The sequence below is a fragment of the Desmodus rotundus genome, chromosome 1 (genome assembly GCF_022682495.2).
Source record: "Desmodus rotundus isolate HL8 chromosome 1, HLdesRot8A.1, whole genome shotgun sequence".
Taxonomy (NCBI): Eukaryota; Metazoa; Chordata; class Mammalia; order Chiroptera; family Phyllostomidae; genus Desmodus; species Desmodus rotundus.
Window position 1 is genome coordinate 7,213,426 of NC_071387.1, and position 20,061 is coordinate 7,233,486.

The 20,061-nt window shown below is 53.7% G+C and overlaps 1 protein-coding gene across 2 annotated transcripts in view; it reads right to left on the bottom strand.

Annotated features, from left to right (window-relative positions):
- MVB12B (multivesicular body subunit 12B) overlaps positions 1-20,061 on the bottom strand; it is a 152,447-nt gene that overhangs the window by 12,919 nt on the left and 119,467 nt on the right. For both annotated transcript variants that reach the window (XM_053920626.2, XM_053920634.2), the window contains exons 8-9: positions 10,242-10,297; positions 7,634-7,693 (exon numbers count right to left, since the gene is read on the bottom strand). In XM_053920626.2, coding sequence (XP_053776601.1) covers positions 7,634-7,693; positions 10,242-10,297 — 116 coding nt within the window. The remainder of the gene's footprint in view (positions 1-7,633; positions 7,694-10,241; positions 10,298-20,061) is intronic.

Genomic DNA, 20,061 nt, shown 5'->3' on the forward strand with positions numbered 1-20,061 from the left:
AACAGATAAAAAGACGTGTCAGGAAAAATGCGCATCAATCTACTTACACGTGGAACTACACAGTCGTGCACCACCGAACAACCGCCACCGCTCCGAGAGCCCCGCGCGCGCGCGGTGACCCTGCTGAGCGAACGCAGTGCCCTGAGACAAACCTGGAGGGTGCGGTCGGTGCAGCCTACTGTGCTCCCACCGCACAGCACGGCGCTGTGCACTCCACGGGAGAGCAAATCCAGCACAAGAGGAAACGACTCGGTAGACAGGAGAGGCTGCTGCCACGAGAACACGGCACACTGTTTTACAGAAAACGGTCTTTTTTGAGTAGGAAGAATGCACTTTAAAATAATAAAAAACTGTATGTAAATACATAAACTAGCAACACAGGTATTTATTATTAAGTCCTATGTATTCTACGTAGTTATATCTGCTATATGTGTGTACCACTGGCAGCGCAGTAGGTGTGTTTGCACCAGCATCATTGTAAACACATGGGTAGCGCGCTGCTCAATGATGTCAGGACAGCTATGACGTCACTACGTGACGGGGGTTTTCAGCCCCACTACAATCTATGGGAGCCCTGTGGTACGCATGGTCCAACGTTGCCTCAAACGTTGTTACGTGGCGCGTGACTGTATTTGATAAAGGTAGTACGTAAAATTTACTGAAGAAAGTAATGTTAAGAAAACATTTTAGAATAAAATATGGTTCTACTTCTCACCTTCTAATAAACTTCACATGGATTAAGTAGTTGAAAAGCATTTAATACTTTAATATGTTAAAATACAAAAGGGCAGGAGAAAATAAAAGTATTTTTATAATCTTCTAAGTATGATCCGAAGCCAAACATAAAGAAAACTGCCGATGAAAAAGCCAAGAAAAAAAAGAGAGAAGAAGAAGAAGCCAAGAGAAAAAATTAGGCAAAGGGTACAAATAGAAGACACTCATGAAAGAAATACAAACAGCCAATAAACACATGGAAACATGTTCACCTTTAAATCCCAGGGAAGCTTAGCCAACGGGAGGGTGCAGGAAACAGGCGCTCTCCCATGCTGAAGGTGCGGTGTTATGGGGGCGCACCTTTTTTAAAAAAAAAAAAAGGCAAAATGGTAACATGTATTTTTCTAAAGAAAGGCCCAGGGGAGCAAAGACACATGTAACAAGGAAATATATTGCAGCCGCGTAATAGCGAATAATTGGAACAACTGAAAAGCCAATCAATAGTGGATTGCTTGAATAAATCACGGCAGGATCATCAAAGGAAACACCGTGTAGTCACCGACAGGAAGGAGGCAGATCTGTGCGAAGTGACGAGGAAGGGCGCGTGCGACATGCTCTAAGTATGAACGCAAGGCATGCACGGTATGTATACTGTGAGCCTGTGCGATGTTCAAATGTGTGTGTGTGTGTGTGTGTGTGTGTCCCCCAGGAGGGGACTGTGGGGAATGTCGAGTGTCTGCAATGTCTTCATTTTCATCACCGTGCACACCTTTGAACTCGGGGAAAACACTAAATACTAAAAATTGATTTTGATTGGCAGGGTAGCTGCTTAAGATGATAAACTGCCCGAGAGATCTACCAGAATTTATGGGCAGAGAGCTAATCCTGCCTGGGCATTAAAGCAGTGGCTCCTAAGCTGTGGGCAGGCTCCTGGAGCGGTGGTCCCCAGGCTACTGCCGCTTTTCAAAGGAAGGCTAACACTTCTGTTGTGCTTTCAGAAAGGCTACCCATTAAACAAATCCATTAGGTTTCTTTGTTGTGGGCTGGAATGGTCTCCACTCAGTGTGATAGCTCTGCAGAATCTGCTGGCAGCTCTGGGTCTTTGAGCAAAAACATAAAAATGGGGAGCAGAATAGGTTAACTCTATTTATTTAACTAATTTTCACTGAGTAAATAAAGTAGCTAGATTCTCCCCCACCCCCACGCAAAATACTAGCTTTCTTACTGAAATATAAATAGAGAAAAAAAGATTCTGGGTGGTGAAAATGTTCCATCTCACAGGTAGAGAGAAGGCGGCTTATTTTTTTGTTGCAGTTTAAGACCTGACCACTAGGTGGTGCAAAGGGACCACACATTTTGCAACATCTCCTTGCACAAAATTCTTTCCCCTTAACGAGCACAATGAAAGCTTTCCAAAAGTCGAGAGAATGAACAATTGTGCTGGGATATGAACATTTTGCTTTTATAAAATTGGGACTCTGCCATTTCATTACTGATACGAAAATCTTCTGTCTCCCTTTCTTCCCACCATATGCAGGTCCCCAATTCACTCTTAAATCTCATGGGGCCAGCAGAAAGCCAGGGCAAGTGGACGTCCAAAAGTTGAATTCGAAAATTCCTTTTACCTCGAGCTGCCAAATGTATTTCCATTAATTTCACCTCAGTGTCGTGACGTAAATGCGAGTGGAATCGGCCCCAAGCTAAATAAGCAATAAGCCCCATTTTTCAACATGCAAACACATAAAGACGTCAGCTCAAACTGTTTACTAATTAACACTTAAAAAGACACAAATTAGATATGCGTGGCTAAGAGCAATTATAATCAAGACGAATTTCTCTAGTCATTTGGGAACTGAAAAAAATGCCTAATTGCTGGAACCAATGTTTTAAAAACTGAAATCATGCCAGTTAGCAAATATGTTCATTTAAAGAACATTCCACGTGACTACACTCTGGAGGATTGACTACAAACATGAGAACAAGGAAAATATTTAGGTATAAAATTAAAATTTTAAGCTCCCTTAGATTTATAACTTCTTCATTAAATACATCTGCAAACAGCAGCCCATAAAAACCTGTAGCAATTAAGTGGTTAAATGAACTGCCTCCCTTGTCAATTTTAAAGGAGTGATTAATATTAGATCGTCCCTTTACTAATTAGACTCTCCCTTGTCTTTCGGCTTCAGAATCGAGTGAAAATGGAGGCTGTCTGCTCCAGCAGGAAGCATGGCAGGCTAAGGACACTTCCCTCACCCCGTCTGAGCGTGGCACCCCCTGAAGGGAGGTGAGCTCCGTGGTGTTCCGTGGCGGTGGGCGGCAGGTGGGGAAGTGGCTGTGCGTGGAGCTGGAGGGCATGCGGGGGTGCCCGTCCATCACAGGAATTGCTGGCTCCTATTTTTAAAAGGCTTGCAGGTCGTTATGCACGCAGCGTGAAATCTACTACCATCAAGGCCACTGTCTCCTGGCCATCAGTCCTGGAGACGCGGGACAGATTGGTCTGTGAGAGAGGCAGGGTGGGGCAGTGGGCGGGGAGGAGCACAAACCGGTCCGGGAAAGGTACCTGGGACTCAGAAATTGTTGCAGAAGCTGCTGCCTGCTCTGCAGGGCCGGCCGGGCGCTCCTGCCACACCGGCGACGATGGGGAATCCATCAGATGGAGAAATGGGGCGACTGCTTACAAGGGAAATAAAGAGCGGCAGAGACAGAGAATATTTATACGCCCATCTCCGCACTCCGAGAGAAGATGCTTCATCACAGGGGTCAGCTGCAAAATCACACTTTCCCGACTCTGGACTAGAGAGAATCTTTTGTTCGGGCAGCAGGGAGGACAATAGGGCCCTCACCAGGTCCCGGCCCCCAGGGTCGCCCAGCTGCCACCCAGCCCCGCGGGGAGGGGCCAGGAGACCTCCCTTGTGCTGCCATAGCTGCCCCGCTGGTCGCCTCCCGGGGCTGAGGGGAAATGAACAAAATCTCACTTTCTCGAGCCTGGGACTAATTTACTCTCCGGCAAAGCCCCTGCTCTGAGCCGCGGATGGACACCGGCGGCCAGTCCAGGAGGAACCAAGGCTGCTACCACCGTCAAGGGCCAGGGGTAGTCAGATTTTAATTTTTTTATTAATCATGGCTTTGTTCATTTTCAACAAGCCACGCACACTGCCTGTGCGTATTTCTGTGTTGTGAGCAGTTTCGCCTTTATGATTTTTTTCCTTCGAAATCTGCTCGATAGCATGTACACGATTTTAATCATGACCTTAAAACATAACCTTTTGGGGTGTCTTTCATGAAACCTACCCGAGTGCTGCCTCGGCCACAACCACTGGGGAAACCCTAAAACCATGAACCAGGGCTGGGCCCTGGGGGCGGGGTCGCCAGGCCTGTAGGCCAACCTGAGGTGGAAACCAGGGGACCTGCCCTAGAGTCAAACCCCGGGGGGCAGATTTGGCATGCCGCCCCAGGCATCCAAACACTGGCCTCCCCACTGCCCCACGCTGCCCCCCACGGTCCACCAGCACCTCTGCAAACACCTGGTGTCTGAGTGCCCTCCGGGCAGGTGGCTCTGGGCCTCATCCCAGCTTCACCCTCTCCCTGGGGCTCCTCAGGACTCTGTGGGGCTGAGGTACCCTGCCCACCCACAATCGAGGTGACACCGCACCTCTTTCCACCTGGTACTCAACGACAGGAAATTCTTGGGCTGGCAGGCTGGGGTCCACAGTGGGTCCACGCTATGGTGGGGGACACCCAGGGACAGCTCTCCTGGGCAGGCTGCTGCAAGGTTCCCTTCGGTCCCTAACCACCAAGCTCAAGGGCTGACAGGCTAATGGGGCTCGTCCACGGAGTGACCTGCCCCAGGGCCAAATGGTGGTGACAGGCACAGGCTTGAATTCAGAAAACTCCCAGGCAGTGCAGGTAAGTAAAGTTCAAGTGGGCAGGAAAGCACACCTACCAGGGTCTGAATGTGAGCACCATGCTGCCCTTAGGGACAGGCCCTTCCATGTCCTCCCCTGCTGGGACCAGTGGCCCAGGTTTCCCTGTGAACAGAGCATGGGAGGCTTGGCAAAACAGTGTAAAATATGGTGAAATGATAGTTTACACTCAGGCAGGGGTGTCCGACCTGCAGCCCGCAGGCCACAGGCAGCCCAGGAGGGCTGTGAAAGTGGCCCAACACAAAATCGCAAATTTACTTAAAACATTGAGATTTATTTTTGTGATTATGTGTCACAATGTATTTAATGTGTGGCCCAAGACAACTCTTCTTCCTCCAGTGTGGCCCAGAGATGCCAAAAGGCTGGACACCCTGGTTTACAGAGCAAAGAAAACTGCCCAGCAGAGTTCTTCCTGCCCCAGGCCCATCCGTGCCCCACTAAGAGCAGCCAGACCTGCTGGGAATAAAAAGGAGCAAAACCCCCCTAGGTCTCCAGCTCCCCCAGCAAGGCTGAGTTCAGAGGCTAAAGGAGCAAGTTCAGGTTTATTTATGGAGAAAATCCTCTGACTTTGCAGAAGACGGAGCTGTTCGCCAACGTGTGTGGGTATCAACATACTAATCACCATTAAATGCACGCGGATGGCCGGTGTCAGTGACGTGTAAATCCTCGGATTAAATGCTAGACTCCACAGCATTCTGGACTGAGGGGCATTCACACCCTATTTAACATTTCTGGCCTTTCCCCATTTCCCCGCATTTTAAACGCCACTTTAACTTCCTTCAACAGAGAACACAGATTTGTGCTTTCAGCCCATCGCCAGAAACAAGAAATAAAGCTAGACTCAGCCAGCCAAGGTGCCACTGCTCAGCCACCAGCTCGGAGCAGCGTGCCATGCTGAAATGGGCTAGACTCACACAGGTTAACCGCCCCCATCTCTGCCCCCCCACCCCCCATGGACAGGGAGAACAGTGATGGCCATGACCGCGACCGTGACCACAGCAGCAGCGAACTGAATGGTAGCCAGGCAGGCGCTGTCCTAAGCCATTCACAAGACTCTCTCAGTCAAACCCCGTACATGCCACAGGGTAAGCATTCTTATTACTGTTCCGATTTTACAGAAGAGGCAACTGAGGCTCAGAAAGCTGAAATGGGAGAGCTGGGACTCATGCCCAGGGCGGCTGACTGCAGAGTGCATCTGCCCCACAGGCTCTGCGCAGAGCATCCGACCTCAACACAGGACAGTCTGACCGCACCGGCTTTGGGCTGGACTTCCGTCCTCAGAGCAGGGAGAGGGCTGAGGGTGGCAGTGGTTTCTGCCACATGCACAGGCCCTGCCCTGGGCCCCGCCTACCTCACTCCATCCTGAGACTCAAAGTCGCCCCATCCTGTGACTCGAAGGTCAGGGTCAGGACACAGGTCCACCAGCCCCCCGCCCCCCACTGTCCCCACCAGCCCATCAGAGCCACAGACGTTAATTCCTAACGGAGAGGATTTGGAGTTTGACACGCTGGGTCTCAAACTTGGCCTGGGCAACTCATTTCACCTCTCAGAGTCTCCATTTCTGCCCCATGAAATGGGGTGACCGTTGTGGCCCCGTGAGCGCTCAGAGGACCCAGGGCAGAGAAGGCAACACTCGGATGGGGGCCCCATCTCCAGCACGTGCCGCCTCACGACACCCCACCCACGGCGAGGGGCACGTGTGTGCCAGAGCTTTCGACATACATCCATGTGACATTCGTGAAGCCCCGGGAGATGGGTTCCACCAAGATCCGGGCCTCACACAGAGAGGAGGCGTGACTTGCCCCCGTCAGTGTGGAGCTGGGTTAGACCTCTATCCATATGAACCTGACCACGCTAAACAGGTCATAGGCTGTGCCCCCGCTTCACCGCCTGCAGCCAGAGCAGGCCGCCCTCGGAGGCCTTCTGACACGTTCACCGAGTGCCGCGGGCAGGCCATGCGCAGGGTCTCTTGATTTTGGGAAGGGCTAACAAGGAATTCTGTGTGTATGCGTATCTCTGACATGCTAGCCAGCCATCCTTTTTCCTAAGTTTACCCCGCACCCCAACCCCCCCCCAAATCTATAGATGACGATCAAGTTGGTTTTTATGATTTACTGAAAGTCAGAGACAAAGGGGACTTTTTTGTCTTGTTTTTGTTGTGACAGGTTTGGAAATTTGTTGTACCACATTGATGCAATTTTCCTTGATTTCAGCCGTCTTTCAATAATGCAGCCTGCTTCTGCTGGCGGGGTACACAGGAGAAAACCCAAAGGGGCCGGGGATATGGAAATGGCTTTACTGCTTCCATCTCTGAGACAAATGCCCGTCTCCGAGGAGAGCTGGCTGCAAGCATGTGACTGCTGAGCAGCCGTCCATACGTACAAGACTCATGCATGCCAGCGCTGTCTTAGGAAAGCGGGGGGCACGTGGGCGCGTGTGACCTCCAGCCTGACTCCTCTCTCTCGGCTCTCTTCCTTCCGGGTTGTCACACACGCCCTGTCTGGGGTTTCTTTTTTAGGAAAACATCCAGACTGTTTCAAACTGAGCTGCCAAATGGGGTGTGGCTTATCACACACCGTGGGGTGTATCCTGACCCTGTGAGCCACACAGGGGCTGGGACATGTCCCCAAACACCTACTGGTGGCGCGTCCTACAACCGGAGATGGTGGAAAAGTTGACTCCACGCCCATCCCCCAACTCCACCTTCTTTAAGCCGAGACATTTTTAAAAATAAAGCACAAGGGATTGTCCTGTCTGTCCCTTAAAACCTTCTGGCTTAGGACAAGGAGATGCTGGTCATCTTTGACTTGAAGTAATAACCACATTAAATAGGAGTTTCTTTTTCCAAGCAATAAATTTGAGTGGAACAGAAGTGCTTTTCTCAAAGTGGCGCCCCGCACCCAGGTCCTTCCTGTTCCTGGGACGGACCCCTAACGAGAGGAGAGACCCAGGAGTGATGGCTGGGCCCCCTCCCCCACCGTGGGCAGCTCGCTTACCTCTTTCTCAATTTCTGCCAGAGATTTGATGGTGATTCCCAGCAGGTCGAAGGGCTGCATCTGCGAAAGGAAAACACAGACGGAGTCCTCCTTTCAAAGGGCTGGAAAACGCTCCCTCACACGGACTCTGGCTGCACAACAGTGAAACCCACGCCACCCCGTGTGATCTCGTGTTTTCTCCACCCCTCCCCACGGAAACCCGTCAGTGTGGCCCTGTGGCGCTCAGTGAGGGTAAACGGCCCAGGAACGTATGTCCAGAAAACCTGTCAGTGGGGTCCGCCCCTTCCAGGAGAGACCCCTGCTTAGTCATCTGTCTGTCTTTAGCACCAAGGAGGGTCCCGGCCATCCTGGAAGACAGTGACTGTCACCAGTCCCTTCCACCTCTCTGCTCCCTGCCCATGTGAAAAGCCGGTTTGCTTTCTTTCGGCAGCTGTGGGGCTGGAGCTGCCCAAAGCTTCACCAGAGGCCGCCCTGACTGCTGAGTCCACGCTGTGGAATGTGCCTAAGGAATTCCAGGAGGCCGGTAGCAAATCTCTTGTCCGGGGCTCCAGGTGTCCAGGGAAGGAGCTGAGGGAATGCCAGGCCTTTGAAAAATGCAAGGTGAATGAAATAACTGCCCATCAGTTATCATTTGCAAAATCAATGGCGGTGAAAAACAGTATCGCATTTCCATGGGTGTTTCTCTAATTTCATGAATATGGGAGACCTTTTTTTTTTTTTTTTGTAGATGCTGGCTTTTCAAAACAGCATGAAAAATCAAAGACACATGGAAGCGAGAGTCAGCTGGAGGCCCAGAGAAGCCTGGGCTGAAATGCATGGTGGGGGCACAGGGGCCTGTCTCTGAGGCTCCCCCTGGTCCCCTTGGGGCACCTGGTGGCGTTCTGTAGTCCCAGGAGAGCACCGGCCCCACCTCCAGTAGCCCAGAGGGCAGCTGGCAGCAGGGGGTGGACAAGTGAAACCTGAGAGCCTCCTACAAACCCCAGGGCCTTCGTGGTTCTAAGCTGCAGCCCAGAGGAGGGGACAGAGCCTGAGCCGGGCCGGTGGGGTGGCCTGTGGGTCGAGGTTAGAGAAAGGCCAACTTCGGCTTTGGGACCAGGACCCAAAACCAGGCCCCACACCTCCTGGCGATGCAGCCTCAGGTTAAATCACTTCATCATTTCCTCTCCTATTAAAAAGCGGCGTGGGCGGCCCTCCTGGCCTGGCTGCTGGGAGGATTGAACGAGAGAAGCGCAGGGAAGCGCTTGGCACTGGGCTTGGCGCGAGTCCGTGCGCCTTGAGCACTTGCTGAGTCGGCAGTGCCCTGGCAGCAGCACATTAGTGAGGGCGATCTTGGGACAGGGCCACCGAATTAGGCACTCAGCTCCCGGGGCTGCGCTGCCAGTAGCCAGAAAGCAGTTTGGCTCTCACCTGCTGCCAGCCCAAGCGGTGTGAGTGCGGGGCCGCCTGCCCGCGCTGCCCGGGATCCAGCAGAGGTCCAGCTGTTGTATCATTAGGCTCTAACTGCCCCGCTAAACTTTCCCGACTGGAGCTGGTGCGCAGGACAGAACAGCCTCTCTGAGGGAGCAGGCAGGAGAGGCGCCAGCGTCTCCATGGCAACGCGGCCAAGTGGAGTCGGCTGAAGTTACTCATGCTCCGCATGTCACGTCAGGAGCATTTTTCAAGATTAAGCTGCTTACCAGAAGGGTTCAGAGGAGGCCTATTATATTTCATGAAAATGGAAACTACAGAGCAGGTCAAATCGCAAGCCGGGTGGTTTTAAGCTGGATCCAAGGAAAACACTGAAGGATTCTTTAGCTGGTGCCCAGACCAGGGCCTTCACGTCTATTAGCTGCTCAAAGCAAACTTCTTCAGAAGGGATAAAAAAACCAAACCACCACCCAGAAACAAGTCTATCGAGCCAGTGTGGGCCAGGCTGCAGGGCTGCGGGAGGGCCACTGCCATCCCTGGGGGCAGGCGCCCTTGGAGCGAGGGCTCCGGGGGTGCCCGGCGGGGCCTGCCGCCCAATGCCTGTGTGGTGACGCCTCTCAGCATCTGTGTTACAGCCCTCGGGCCCAGCCAGCTTCCTCTGTGCCTCGGTTGCCGAAGACAGCCTGGGGGCTGGCTGGGGCCTCTGCTTGCTCACGTGTGCCGTGGTGCCAGTGCTGGCCGGCAGTGGGGGGAAATCCACCGCTGCGAGTCCCTGCGTGGCAGGGCCAGCCCTCCAATTAAAGTGGAAAAAATGAGGCAGCCTCCCTTCTGTAGGACACCGTCGTTGTTAAATAAAAAGAGAACGAAAATTAAGCCGAACTTGGAACCAAGTGAAGTTCAGTTCAATTGACCATCACATTTAAAACAAAAGGCTCGGCTGCGCCCGAGTTTGCTGGTCTGTCTCGCTCCATCTTTCGTTCCTTCCCAAGTCCCTGCAATGGGCAGCCTTAGCTGAAGGGGCTCAGAGGGGCCTCAACCTGCCCCCAGCTCTCAGGCAGCCTGCGCAGGGCTGAACTGGGCCGGGAAGGACATGCCTGCAGAAGTGATTTTCACGGAGCGAGGGGCGTGGGGGCCACCAGGAGCCCTGCATGCCACTGGGCAGGGGCGGCGGGAGGGAAGGGGAATCATGCATAAAACTTACACTTTCTGGAACACAAGAGAACTTCTCTGAGATCATAAAAGGCACACCATCCATTGCTGCAAAAGAAGAATAAAAGAGAAAATGGCATTGTAGATACCATGTTCAGCAACTGAGACACCGACATCGACAGCACAAGCCAGTAGGTGGCTGGAGCAACGGACCTGCACTCAGGTGAGTGGGGCTTAGGGGGACCTGCACACAGGCACCATCCCTGCTCCTGGGACGCACCGTTGGTGTGGGAGGCAGACGCTCCGCACCTCCCCTGATGACCACAGAGCTGTGTGGACAGAGCCGTGGGAGCGGAGAAGGGCCCAGCGCCCACCCTAGGAGCCGGACCTCCAGTCTGCAATCAGCAGGCGCCACTGAGGGCTGCACAAGGGGCATGCCCAGGGCGAGGCTGGCAGCCCTGGCACGTCCGCGGGCCAGGCTTCTCTGTCAGAGCTGGGAACAGGCCAAAGCCAGTGCCCACCCCCCATGCTAGTTCCAGCCACTGGGCTGGGATCTGCGGCCCAGCAGTTGGCGTGGGGGCCTCGCCCCGAGGGCAGATTGGTTTCTGGTAAATCGTGGTTTTAGGAAGAAATGAAGTGACAGAACAAAAGCCACAGTGAGCCAGTTTCCCAGGAGATATGTTCTCTGTTTCCCCCAGAGAACATATCTGAAGTGGGGGCTCCTCTGGTACATGAGTAGTGGACAATTTTTCTCAGTCCTGAGAAAGAATCCCAGACGCAGAATGAAGAAAAGCAACAGAAGAGGAAATAAAAGAAAGGAAAATAAATTTGGGACAAATCCTCTCTGAGCAGCCAAAAGAACCAAATGGCTCACTTTAAACTACATTCATAATTTATTTCAGGGAAGGAAAAAAAAATGAAACTTTCTGTGGTAAGTCTGAGGAAGAAGAACAAGCTCAGCTAGTCCCAGCGGCTGCCTGGATGCCCCCGGCCCCCCGCGCCCCCATTTTCTGCAGAAGGCTGCTGTCCAAAACGTGGCTGCCGGCCGGGACAGAGACACCTGTGGTCTCCCGTCACAGCAGGCCTGCGACCTGCTCTGACAGCCAGAAGCAGACCGGCTGAGGGCTGTGAACAGAGCCACACTTCCCCCGAGGAGGGGAGAAGCCCCCAATAACCTTACACCGCAGGTCTCACTGAAACACGCAGCGAGAGCTGAGTGCCCAAGCGTGCGTGCTCATTCACAGCTGGGAAATCGGTGACCAGGCCACCACGCCTTCTAGGGAGGGGCAAGGCCAGGTCCCACCTGAGGTCCAAGAGGGGGGCATGCTCCCTCCTCAGCTCCCGCCACTGTCTGCCTAATGTGGACTTACCCCACGTGGCACCGATTGCCTGCCTCTTCCCTGTGCACAGAGAAAGGCGGGCACGTGGCATTTGCCTTTCCGGTCCTTCCACAGACCGGGGATCAGAAGCTCAGAGAGGTCGAGATCTGCCGAGGTCGCCCAGGTAGCAAGCAGGGACTCCCAAATCCATCAGGTAGAAATGGAATTTCTGAACACAAATCTCCTGCTTCGTCCACACCAGGCCCTTCAAGGTTTTGACGACCATTATCACACCCTCCCCAAGCCTCCTGGGGGCCCTTCTCTAAGTTCTTCTGATCAGGCCTGTGGGCCAGGAAGAGCCCATGTGCTCGAACGGTCCACATGCAGACCCACAATTGCTTTCTCCCCAAGCTCCTTTTCTTTGGCCTTCCCTCCCGCTGGTACTGCGCCACCCTCCTCCTAGCCATTCCAGGTCAAGCGCTAGAAGCCACAGCCTTCTTTACCGCCCCTTTAAAGTCCCAAAGCCCACTGCTGTCCCCTGCCACGGCCATGCCACTCTCTGCTCTCTGTACACCTCTCTGCACACACACAGCTCCCTCCCCACTGCGGGGCCAGGGCCAGCCCCTCACTCGCCCCAGGGCACCGTGCTCATGGGGCATGGCCACTGCCCGCCTGGCGGGCGGTTTTCTGACAGCACCTCTCAGCACCCATCACCACGCTGAGAACCCCCACCATTCCTTCACTAGGCATTCTGCCTCCGGTGTTTTAAAGACCTTATTAGTGTTTGGGGGTTTCTGTTAAGATACAGTGACAAACGCCCTCTCCCTGGTGACAGTTCTTTCTATCTAAATGTCAACACGTGTTTAGAGAACCTGTGTTCTGAAAAGGTGGTAAGGTGACCTGCAAAGGCCTGATTGCTCCCGGGGGAAATGAGCTGGGAGGCACTGGGGTGGGAGATGGGTGGGGGCGGGGGCGGGCTCCTCCCAGCCCCAGGCTCAGTCACACCTGCCCTCCAAAGGGAAGAGAATGGGGGAGTTTCCCAGGTGGGGGGTCCTCACTGGCATATGAGGCCCTGTACCCCACATTGTCCCTCTTCACAGAATGCCTCCTCCCTTCACCCCTTATGTTTTCACTGACCATCCTTCTGGGGTCTGGTCAGAGAGCCCCTCCTGCAGGAAGCCAACCCCCAACGGCCTCCCCCCATCCCATACATGTCCAGCAGCACACCTCCTCTCTCCTGGTGGCCCACATGCGAGTCTCCTCTGCACTCCTGTGTCCCTGGCACAGGACACAACCCAGAGGGGCTCATGCAGGGACAGTGATGGAAGCTGCTCCCTGTGGCTCCAGCCTGGGGCACGTACCAACCCCCCCCCCCCCCCCCCCCCCCCCGAAAGCCTGAGAGTTGCTGCCTGCCGCATACCCTGCTGGCGGGTAGGCACAAAGTCCTGGGTTTCACAAGTCTGGGAGTCGCCTCCAGGGGTGGGAAAGATCTAAGCAGGAAGGAGTGCTTTGTTTTGTCTTTGAATTTGGAAAATCGAGGTTGTGTTTGCCTAATATAAAGTTAACTATTTTAGCGTGAACAGTGCTGGTGCGTGGTACCCTCGCAATATCCAAGGAACCCCCCACCCAGGTCCTTAGCAGGCCCCCCAGGAGCGGGTTTTTACCGCTTTTCCGACCAACACGTGTGCCTTTGAAAAGAAAGGTCAAGGAGCCTAGCACTGGCTTTCTGGGTGGGCCGTGCTGGCCCCTGGCTGTTTGCCACTTGCCTGCCTCAGTAGTTACAAGGAGATGGGAAGAGTGGTCAGCTGATTGGCCTGGGAAGGCTGCAGGTCAAAATTGAGGAGAAAGATAGAAGGACCCAGAATAAAGGAACCTGTAAAACTTGGATATTAGCAATAATTTAGCATTTTATGTACGTATATCATACTGTACGTGAATGAACTTAGGTAGATAAATGTATAACGTATCACATGTCTGTTTAGTATGTCTATGGAATATGCAGTGCAGTTTTACACTCTACATCTACACCCGCACAGGTACAGCCACACGCACACGCCGCATTCTACCAGAGACCGAAGGGGGCGGGAACCCGTGCACAGCCATAGGGCCCAGCTGGCCTTCCGCTCCCGCCCTCCCAGGGCAATGTCCCGCTCCCCCACTGGGGACCCTGCCGGACGGTGGGGAGTGGCTGGGGCGGAGCAGGACTAATCCCCCCAGGGGGCAATCAAGGGGTTTGGGGAAGGCACAGCTTCCGGTCCTCAGGTGGGCTCCAAGGTGGTTTCTTCACAGACGCACCCTGAGGAGGCTGGAGCCCGGAGGCCAGGTGTGCTGTCATTGTGGCCCCCTCCCCCCAAAGGGAGCCGTGTGAAGAGAAGGGAGGGAATTTGGGACAAGACGCCACTGCATCTTGGAGTTTATGATAGAAATGCAGGCTCAGTTTGATGCTCTTCATATTCTTCTACAAAACAGAAGAAAAGGCGGCGAGGGGACAGCATCCCGTGGGCGGGGAAGCGGAATGGGGGCTCGCTCCGGAGGAACAAGACTCTTTCATCCCCGTGCGGAGTTCCTTACAAGGGGGCCAGGGTCCCCAGGAGCTGGTGCAAGTCTGCTAAACAGATAATCCGCCAGCCAAATTTCATTTATTTAAAAAATCAAATAAGTCAAAGATTATGGTAGGCTGAGAGGATGTGGACTTTGGCAAGGCATTTGACAAAATACCTCATGTTACCCAGGTGGATAAGACAGACACAGAGGGCTGGACAACGCTAAGGGCAGGCGAGTCCTAACCGGGTGGACTTGATGTACAAGTAGCTGATGAACAGACTGAGGCTGACCTTGAGCGACCCCTCTGGAGGTTGCCCTGGACGGTGTCAGTCCCTTCACTGAAGACGTGCACTGCACGCTCATCCAGCGTGCGGCCGGTGGGGAGTCAGGGAGGACAGCCTATCAACTGGTAGCACAGAAATCCAATGAAGATCTCAGAAAGTCGGGACCATGGGCTGAATTCAACAGGAGAAAGGTCAACGTTAAGTCCTGTACTTTAGGTCCAAGCGCCAACTGTGTTAGATGGAATGAAAGGGATGCGGAGGACACGAACACAGATTTGTTTGTGGTTGAACGATGTGAGTCCCCATTTAAAAAGTGGCGTGGGGGCGACGCCATCGTGAGGCACGGTGCTACTGTCCCGGTGCCAGGGAGCCAGGGAGTTGCTGCCTCAGCCTAGAGTTTGGTGCTGGGATCGAATTCTCAGAGGGTCGTCCGGCAGCTTCCCCGGAGGCCGAGGATGGGGAGGGGCCTGGAGCCAGCCCACAGGAGGAAAGGAGAGGAGGCCGTCAGGCCTGATGCTCCAGGAAGGCCCGACACTGTCCATTTCTGTTCATTGCTGCCCCACTGGGACCCCGGAGTCCAGTGCTGTGTCTGGCACAGGCGAAGCTCAGCCAGATGGGGACTCTAGTCCAGAAAGAGGAGACTCGAAGATGGCCGTAACCAGAGGTCTGCATGTACCCTCCGAGCTGCCACAGGAAGGGGCGCTAGAGAGGTGGGGTACGGTTCAGAGGGGACAGCTGCCCTCCTCTGGGGAAGACGTGGGGAAGGACCAGTGGAAGTGGATGACAAGGGCCCAGAAGGCAGCCAGTGTCGCGGAGCTGGGGAGGGACTTGTGTGCTGGGTACAAAGCTGATCTGGGGGACCGCTAAATCCCCTTCTAATCCCGCAACATGCATTTCTGCTCTCCTTATCTGGGCAGCCTCTCCGTACTTTAAAATATCTAGAGGTTTGCCAAACATAATTCTTAAAGTCAACGGCACACGTTTTTCATGTGTTCCAAAAGCACGTTCATAAATCACCTCCACCCTGGTGTCTCGGGGGGAGGCATGTTCCCTCCCTCCCTTCCCTAGCTGGAGCCAGTGTTTCATCTTCACTACTCAACCCCGAGACTGATCCTTGTTCCAGCATCATCAATGGCCGAGTCCTACTCCAAGTGACACACAGCAGGGGGGCTGGGGACAGGGCCAGGAGTGAGAGGTCCCTGCTCTCACGGAGCCGCCACTGGGCCATGGGGGCTCCGTTTTCATCCCCAACCTGCCCTCCCAGTCAGCCTGGGGCTTTTATTGGGTTCTCACACAGACGTGGCCTGACCAATCTGTGGTCGTGACCCAGAAGCAGGGACAGAGCCTGTCCTTCCCTCGTAGGTGCCTAAAGTGGCATTCCTGGGCACGCAGCAGTGACGTACAGTGCCCAGGAAACTCCCTGAGTGACATAACAAAGACTCCCCCAGGCTCAGGGGTAACACATCTCCTCCCCCCGCCCTGTTCTACCAAAGGGAAAAAAGGAACAGAAACCCACACATATGACCACAGACTAGGTAGTGAGCATGCCCCAAATAACCCTCAACATGATTGTTTGCAAGTTACACTTCGGGAAACTGAGGCTCAGAGCAGTTATGTAGCGTGAGGGAGCCAGGGTTCGAGCCCGGGGCCCAGCCTGAGGCGGCATGCCGTGTGTGTGGCGGGGCCCACTGACCTGGGCCTTTCCTCCAACTGAGCAGGTGGCAGAGGTGTGGCCGGCAGGCTGCCTCACCTCCCTGAACTTTAGTGACCCGGTCTGTCAAGTGGGGATAACAGATGCTCTCTCGGGGGGGCTGTTGTGGGGCGAAAGGGCAATGGGACAGGAGAGGCAAAGTGAGGGGCACGTGCCAGGCAGGCTTCCTTTCAGTACCAGGACAGTATTTCCTTCTTTTTCTTTTCCAGTTTTCTCTTCTGTGGCAGCTTTAACAGAATGCTGATCTGCGCACCCAGCGAGCAACCTACAGCCGCGGGAAGCGAGGCAGTGCCGCAGGCTCGGTAGCACAATTAGCATTCTCCTAAACAAACGAGCTTCAACAGAGCTGTAATTAAGCAGGCCTGTAATTAAGTATATGCCCTTTATCATAACGATCATGCTTAAAAATGGCATGATGCACGGGACTCCGTTATTAATGCTGTAATCCCGGACTGAAGTGCGGCTACATGGAAATCAGCGTGTCAGGGCTGTCACCGGAGTGTTTGTAAAATACAGGAGAGAAAAAAACCAGGAAACAATGAGCTCATTCAACTGTTCTCTTTACAGCCAGGCACCGCGAGTCAAGAGGATTGGGAGTGCTTACAGAATCTGCAAGGTTCAAACAAACAAGGCCCTAATCTGCCACTGTGTTAATCGCATCCCTCTTAAAAAAGGGAAAGGTGGGGGGGGCGGCGATCTTGTTTTTTCCAACTGACCCGGATACCTGCCTTTGCTGTTCTTGGGGAAGCAGTCCAGTTTGCACGCTGTATTGGTCGGACATAAACTTGGACTCTTGCTTGCACAGGCAACTCTGCCGTGCATCTGTGGGAACTTTGCTTGGCAACAGACAGGGTTACGGCTCCTGCGTCTTCCTCCGTATGAGAACTCTCATTTTATTTGCCAAAGCAGTCCCTCAGAAACACCCCTGGACTTTCTCCTATACACACACACACACACACACACACACACACACACACACACACACACCTTTGGACTTCTGTAGGCTCAACCCAAACCCAATGCTGACCAACTCCCAAGGGCTCCAGACCTAGGGCCACCCCATCGCCGTGGGCACCCACAGTGGCTCAGGGCTACCAATCCCTTCGAAAAAATGCTCCAATCAACACACGCATTAATTTCAACGTGCATGCCAGAGTCGCAAAATCATGTGGTAGAAAATGTAAAATTAAAAAAAGACTCTATTACCAGCATCTCAATTGTTATCTGCTTACGGTTGTCAAGCAGTATTAAGTGAACATGAGTCATGGCACCTCGGAAGTACTTGCAGAGATGGTGGCGAACAACGTGCTTCCTGGCAGGTAGTCATTCTCAGAATAAAATTAAACGCCACTGGAGTGGTGGGAGGCCTTTAATTCTGTGCCGGCTTGGCGCTCGGAGCCATAAATAATCAGCAACCCGGCCCTTTCCTCTCCCCTTTCCCGCGGTGGTTCAAAAGTCCTCCACAATTTGTATGGGACAAATGCCAACAACTCAAGATCTCAAGGCCATTTCTCAAAACTCATTTGCAAACCAAAACGCCGAGCCTCGTCTGTGCTCTCGGTGATCTCACTTTGGGGACATTCCTTGGGGGTAGACGCCTCCGGAGCTGTCTACTTGGTGACATTCCAACTGAACGTCCACAAGGCCAACAACTTCCGTCTGGATCCCCAAGGCAATTTGTTTTGCCACGTTATTCATAAGCCAAAAGGGGTGATTTGTCAGCCATGTCAAGACCCTTCTGAGTCCCACACAAGGGAGGTGGCCCCACAGGGAGGAAGGAGAGGGCGCTGGCGTCAGACAGGGTGAGCTCAGCCACTGGCTGGCCGTGGGGCTCCAGGCAAGTCACTCAGCCTCTGAGTTTCAGACTTCTGCCTGCGAAAGAAGGGCAATCATGCCCACTCCGCAGCACTGCTCAGGGGGTGAACCGGCACTCGAGGAGGGGCCAGCCCAGCCTGACCTGCAGCTGTTTCAGCCGAGTCTCCTAGAGCACGCAGCCAATGCTTCTTCCCAGGAATGAGTTTGGATCAGGTCCTCCGCCCCACCTCTGACTTAGGACTGACATTTCATCTTGGTGCCTCTCTTTGCTCCACAGTAGAAGGAAGGGGATAATAATACCTGCATTGCTGTGGCATTTCGATGAGATAAAAACCTAAAGCCCCAGGTACAAACAAGTGCTCAATAACTGTCATCATCATCGTCATCATCGCACTAGAGGACAACGCCTTTCTAAGGTAGGAGACCTTTTTCTACCCTCTTTTACGTACAAACATTAAATTATGGAGCTGGTGGGCTGTGAGCCCCAATCCAAAGGCTTCTGAAGGGGCGGAAGCAAGGCCTATCCTGGAGGACCTCATTGGGGGCCCTGGACCACGGCTCTCCCTGGCACCTGCCCTCTCTGGTGGTCCATGTCAAGCTCAATGGTAGGAGTCAGGCCCCAAGTGGGCCCAAGCTGCTTAATTTCCCCTGGAAAAGAGCCCCCAAAGAAAGGGAAGGAAACTGCCCCTGTCAGGAATTAACTCGCCACATCAGTAGGCAATGCCATACTCTTTACAATAGAGGTACCTGCACACCATGAATATTCTCTGAGCTTCTACTTGGCGTGGGTGATCAGGAAGCCCCCCTCTATACTTCTCAGTCCCCTCACCTCTACACAAAACGCCTGCCAGGAACTGCACTTTCATCATCGTGTGGGGCCACTCCACCATTCCACAGTCCCAGAGTCCTCCAGCCCTTCTTCAGAGTGGCCGGGGGTGGAGGGTGGGCTTTGAACAGGACCCCCACCTCCCTTAGGCTCCGGGGGTGGGGGGTCTCTGAGCTGTCCAGCCGGGGGTGGTGGGAGTCCAGAGTGCAGGGCTCCGAGTGGCTGCCCCACACTCTGCACCCACGAGAAACTCCGGGTACGGGAATAAGGACATTCTCACTCTGCTACAGAAACACTCTTTAAAACTTCCTAAGTACTTAACGGCTTGGGGCAGAGACCAACCGCATTTTGCTCCAAGTGAAGATAAAACCCATTGTGTTCCCACCATAAGAAGTGTGTGGTGGGAACACCTTCCCACAGGACACGAAGACATCAGCTGAAGGTGGGAGCAGAAAAGTATAAACAGGAAGGCGACTGGAAGCTGCATGGACCTGGAAGACGTTAAGGGGCCATCACTTGGCCACACCACTTGTGGCCGAGACCACGTGCCCACCGCAGAGACCTAGAGAGTCAGCTTTCAAAGGCAGGTCTCGCCCCTTCGTTCCTTTCCTTAAACACTTCAACTGTTTCCTGAAGTTCACAGGGTGACGTCCAAATGCCACCATCCAGGCCCTCACAGGTCCTAACCCACACGCCGCACTACGCACCCTTTTCTGACCGAGTCGCACATTCTATATGTGTTACGCCCCCCTCTGTGCTGTGGCGAGCCCATTCCTGCTCAGGGACCCCTGAAACTGGCTGAAAGGTTACCTCTCTGAGGTGCATCGAACTGGTGGTCTGTTTGCCTAATCACACGTCCCAACGTCCTTGCCTGACGACATGCTCTGTGCTGGCCTAGGGCCTGCAAGGAAGAGGTGAACGAAGGCCACTGCCTAGAAGAAAGCTGTGCTTTGTGATGAGAAGTCTTTAGGACCCTGTGAAGAAGGGACATCCCAATTCCACTTCTCTGATTCCAGGATCAACGAGTCAACTTCTCACGCCGTGGTTACTTGCCCAAGTACCTTAGTCACAGGGCAATAGGCTGAAGTGCCACACACACTGGAGAGGGACAAACTTGTCATAAGTTTCATTTAAAATTCAAAGAGAGACTGTCCACAGGTTAAAAATGACACCAAATGTGACGTTTCGTCACCACAGCACAGAGGTCCCCGACCTAGTTCACAGGATCACGCTCCCCAGGGCCTGGGCACCCCCAAGTGAGCACGAGGACTCAGGATGAGGGCTGGCGCTGAGGCCCAAGCCTGGGGTGGGGTGTGAGCCCTGGAGGGGCAGCCACTGCGGGAAGGGCTGCCTGAGCAGACCCCAAGCTTCAT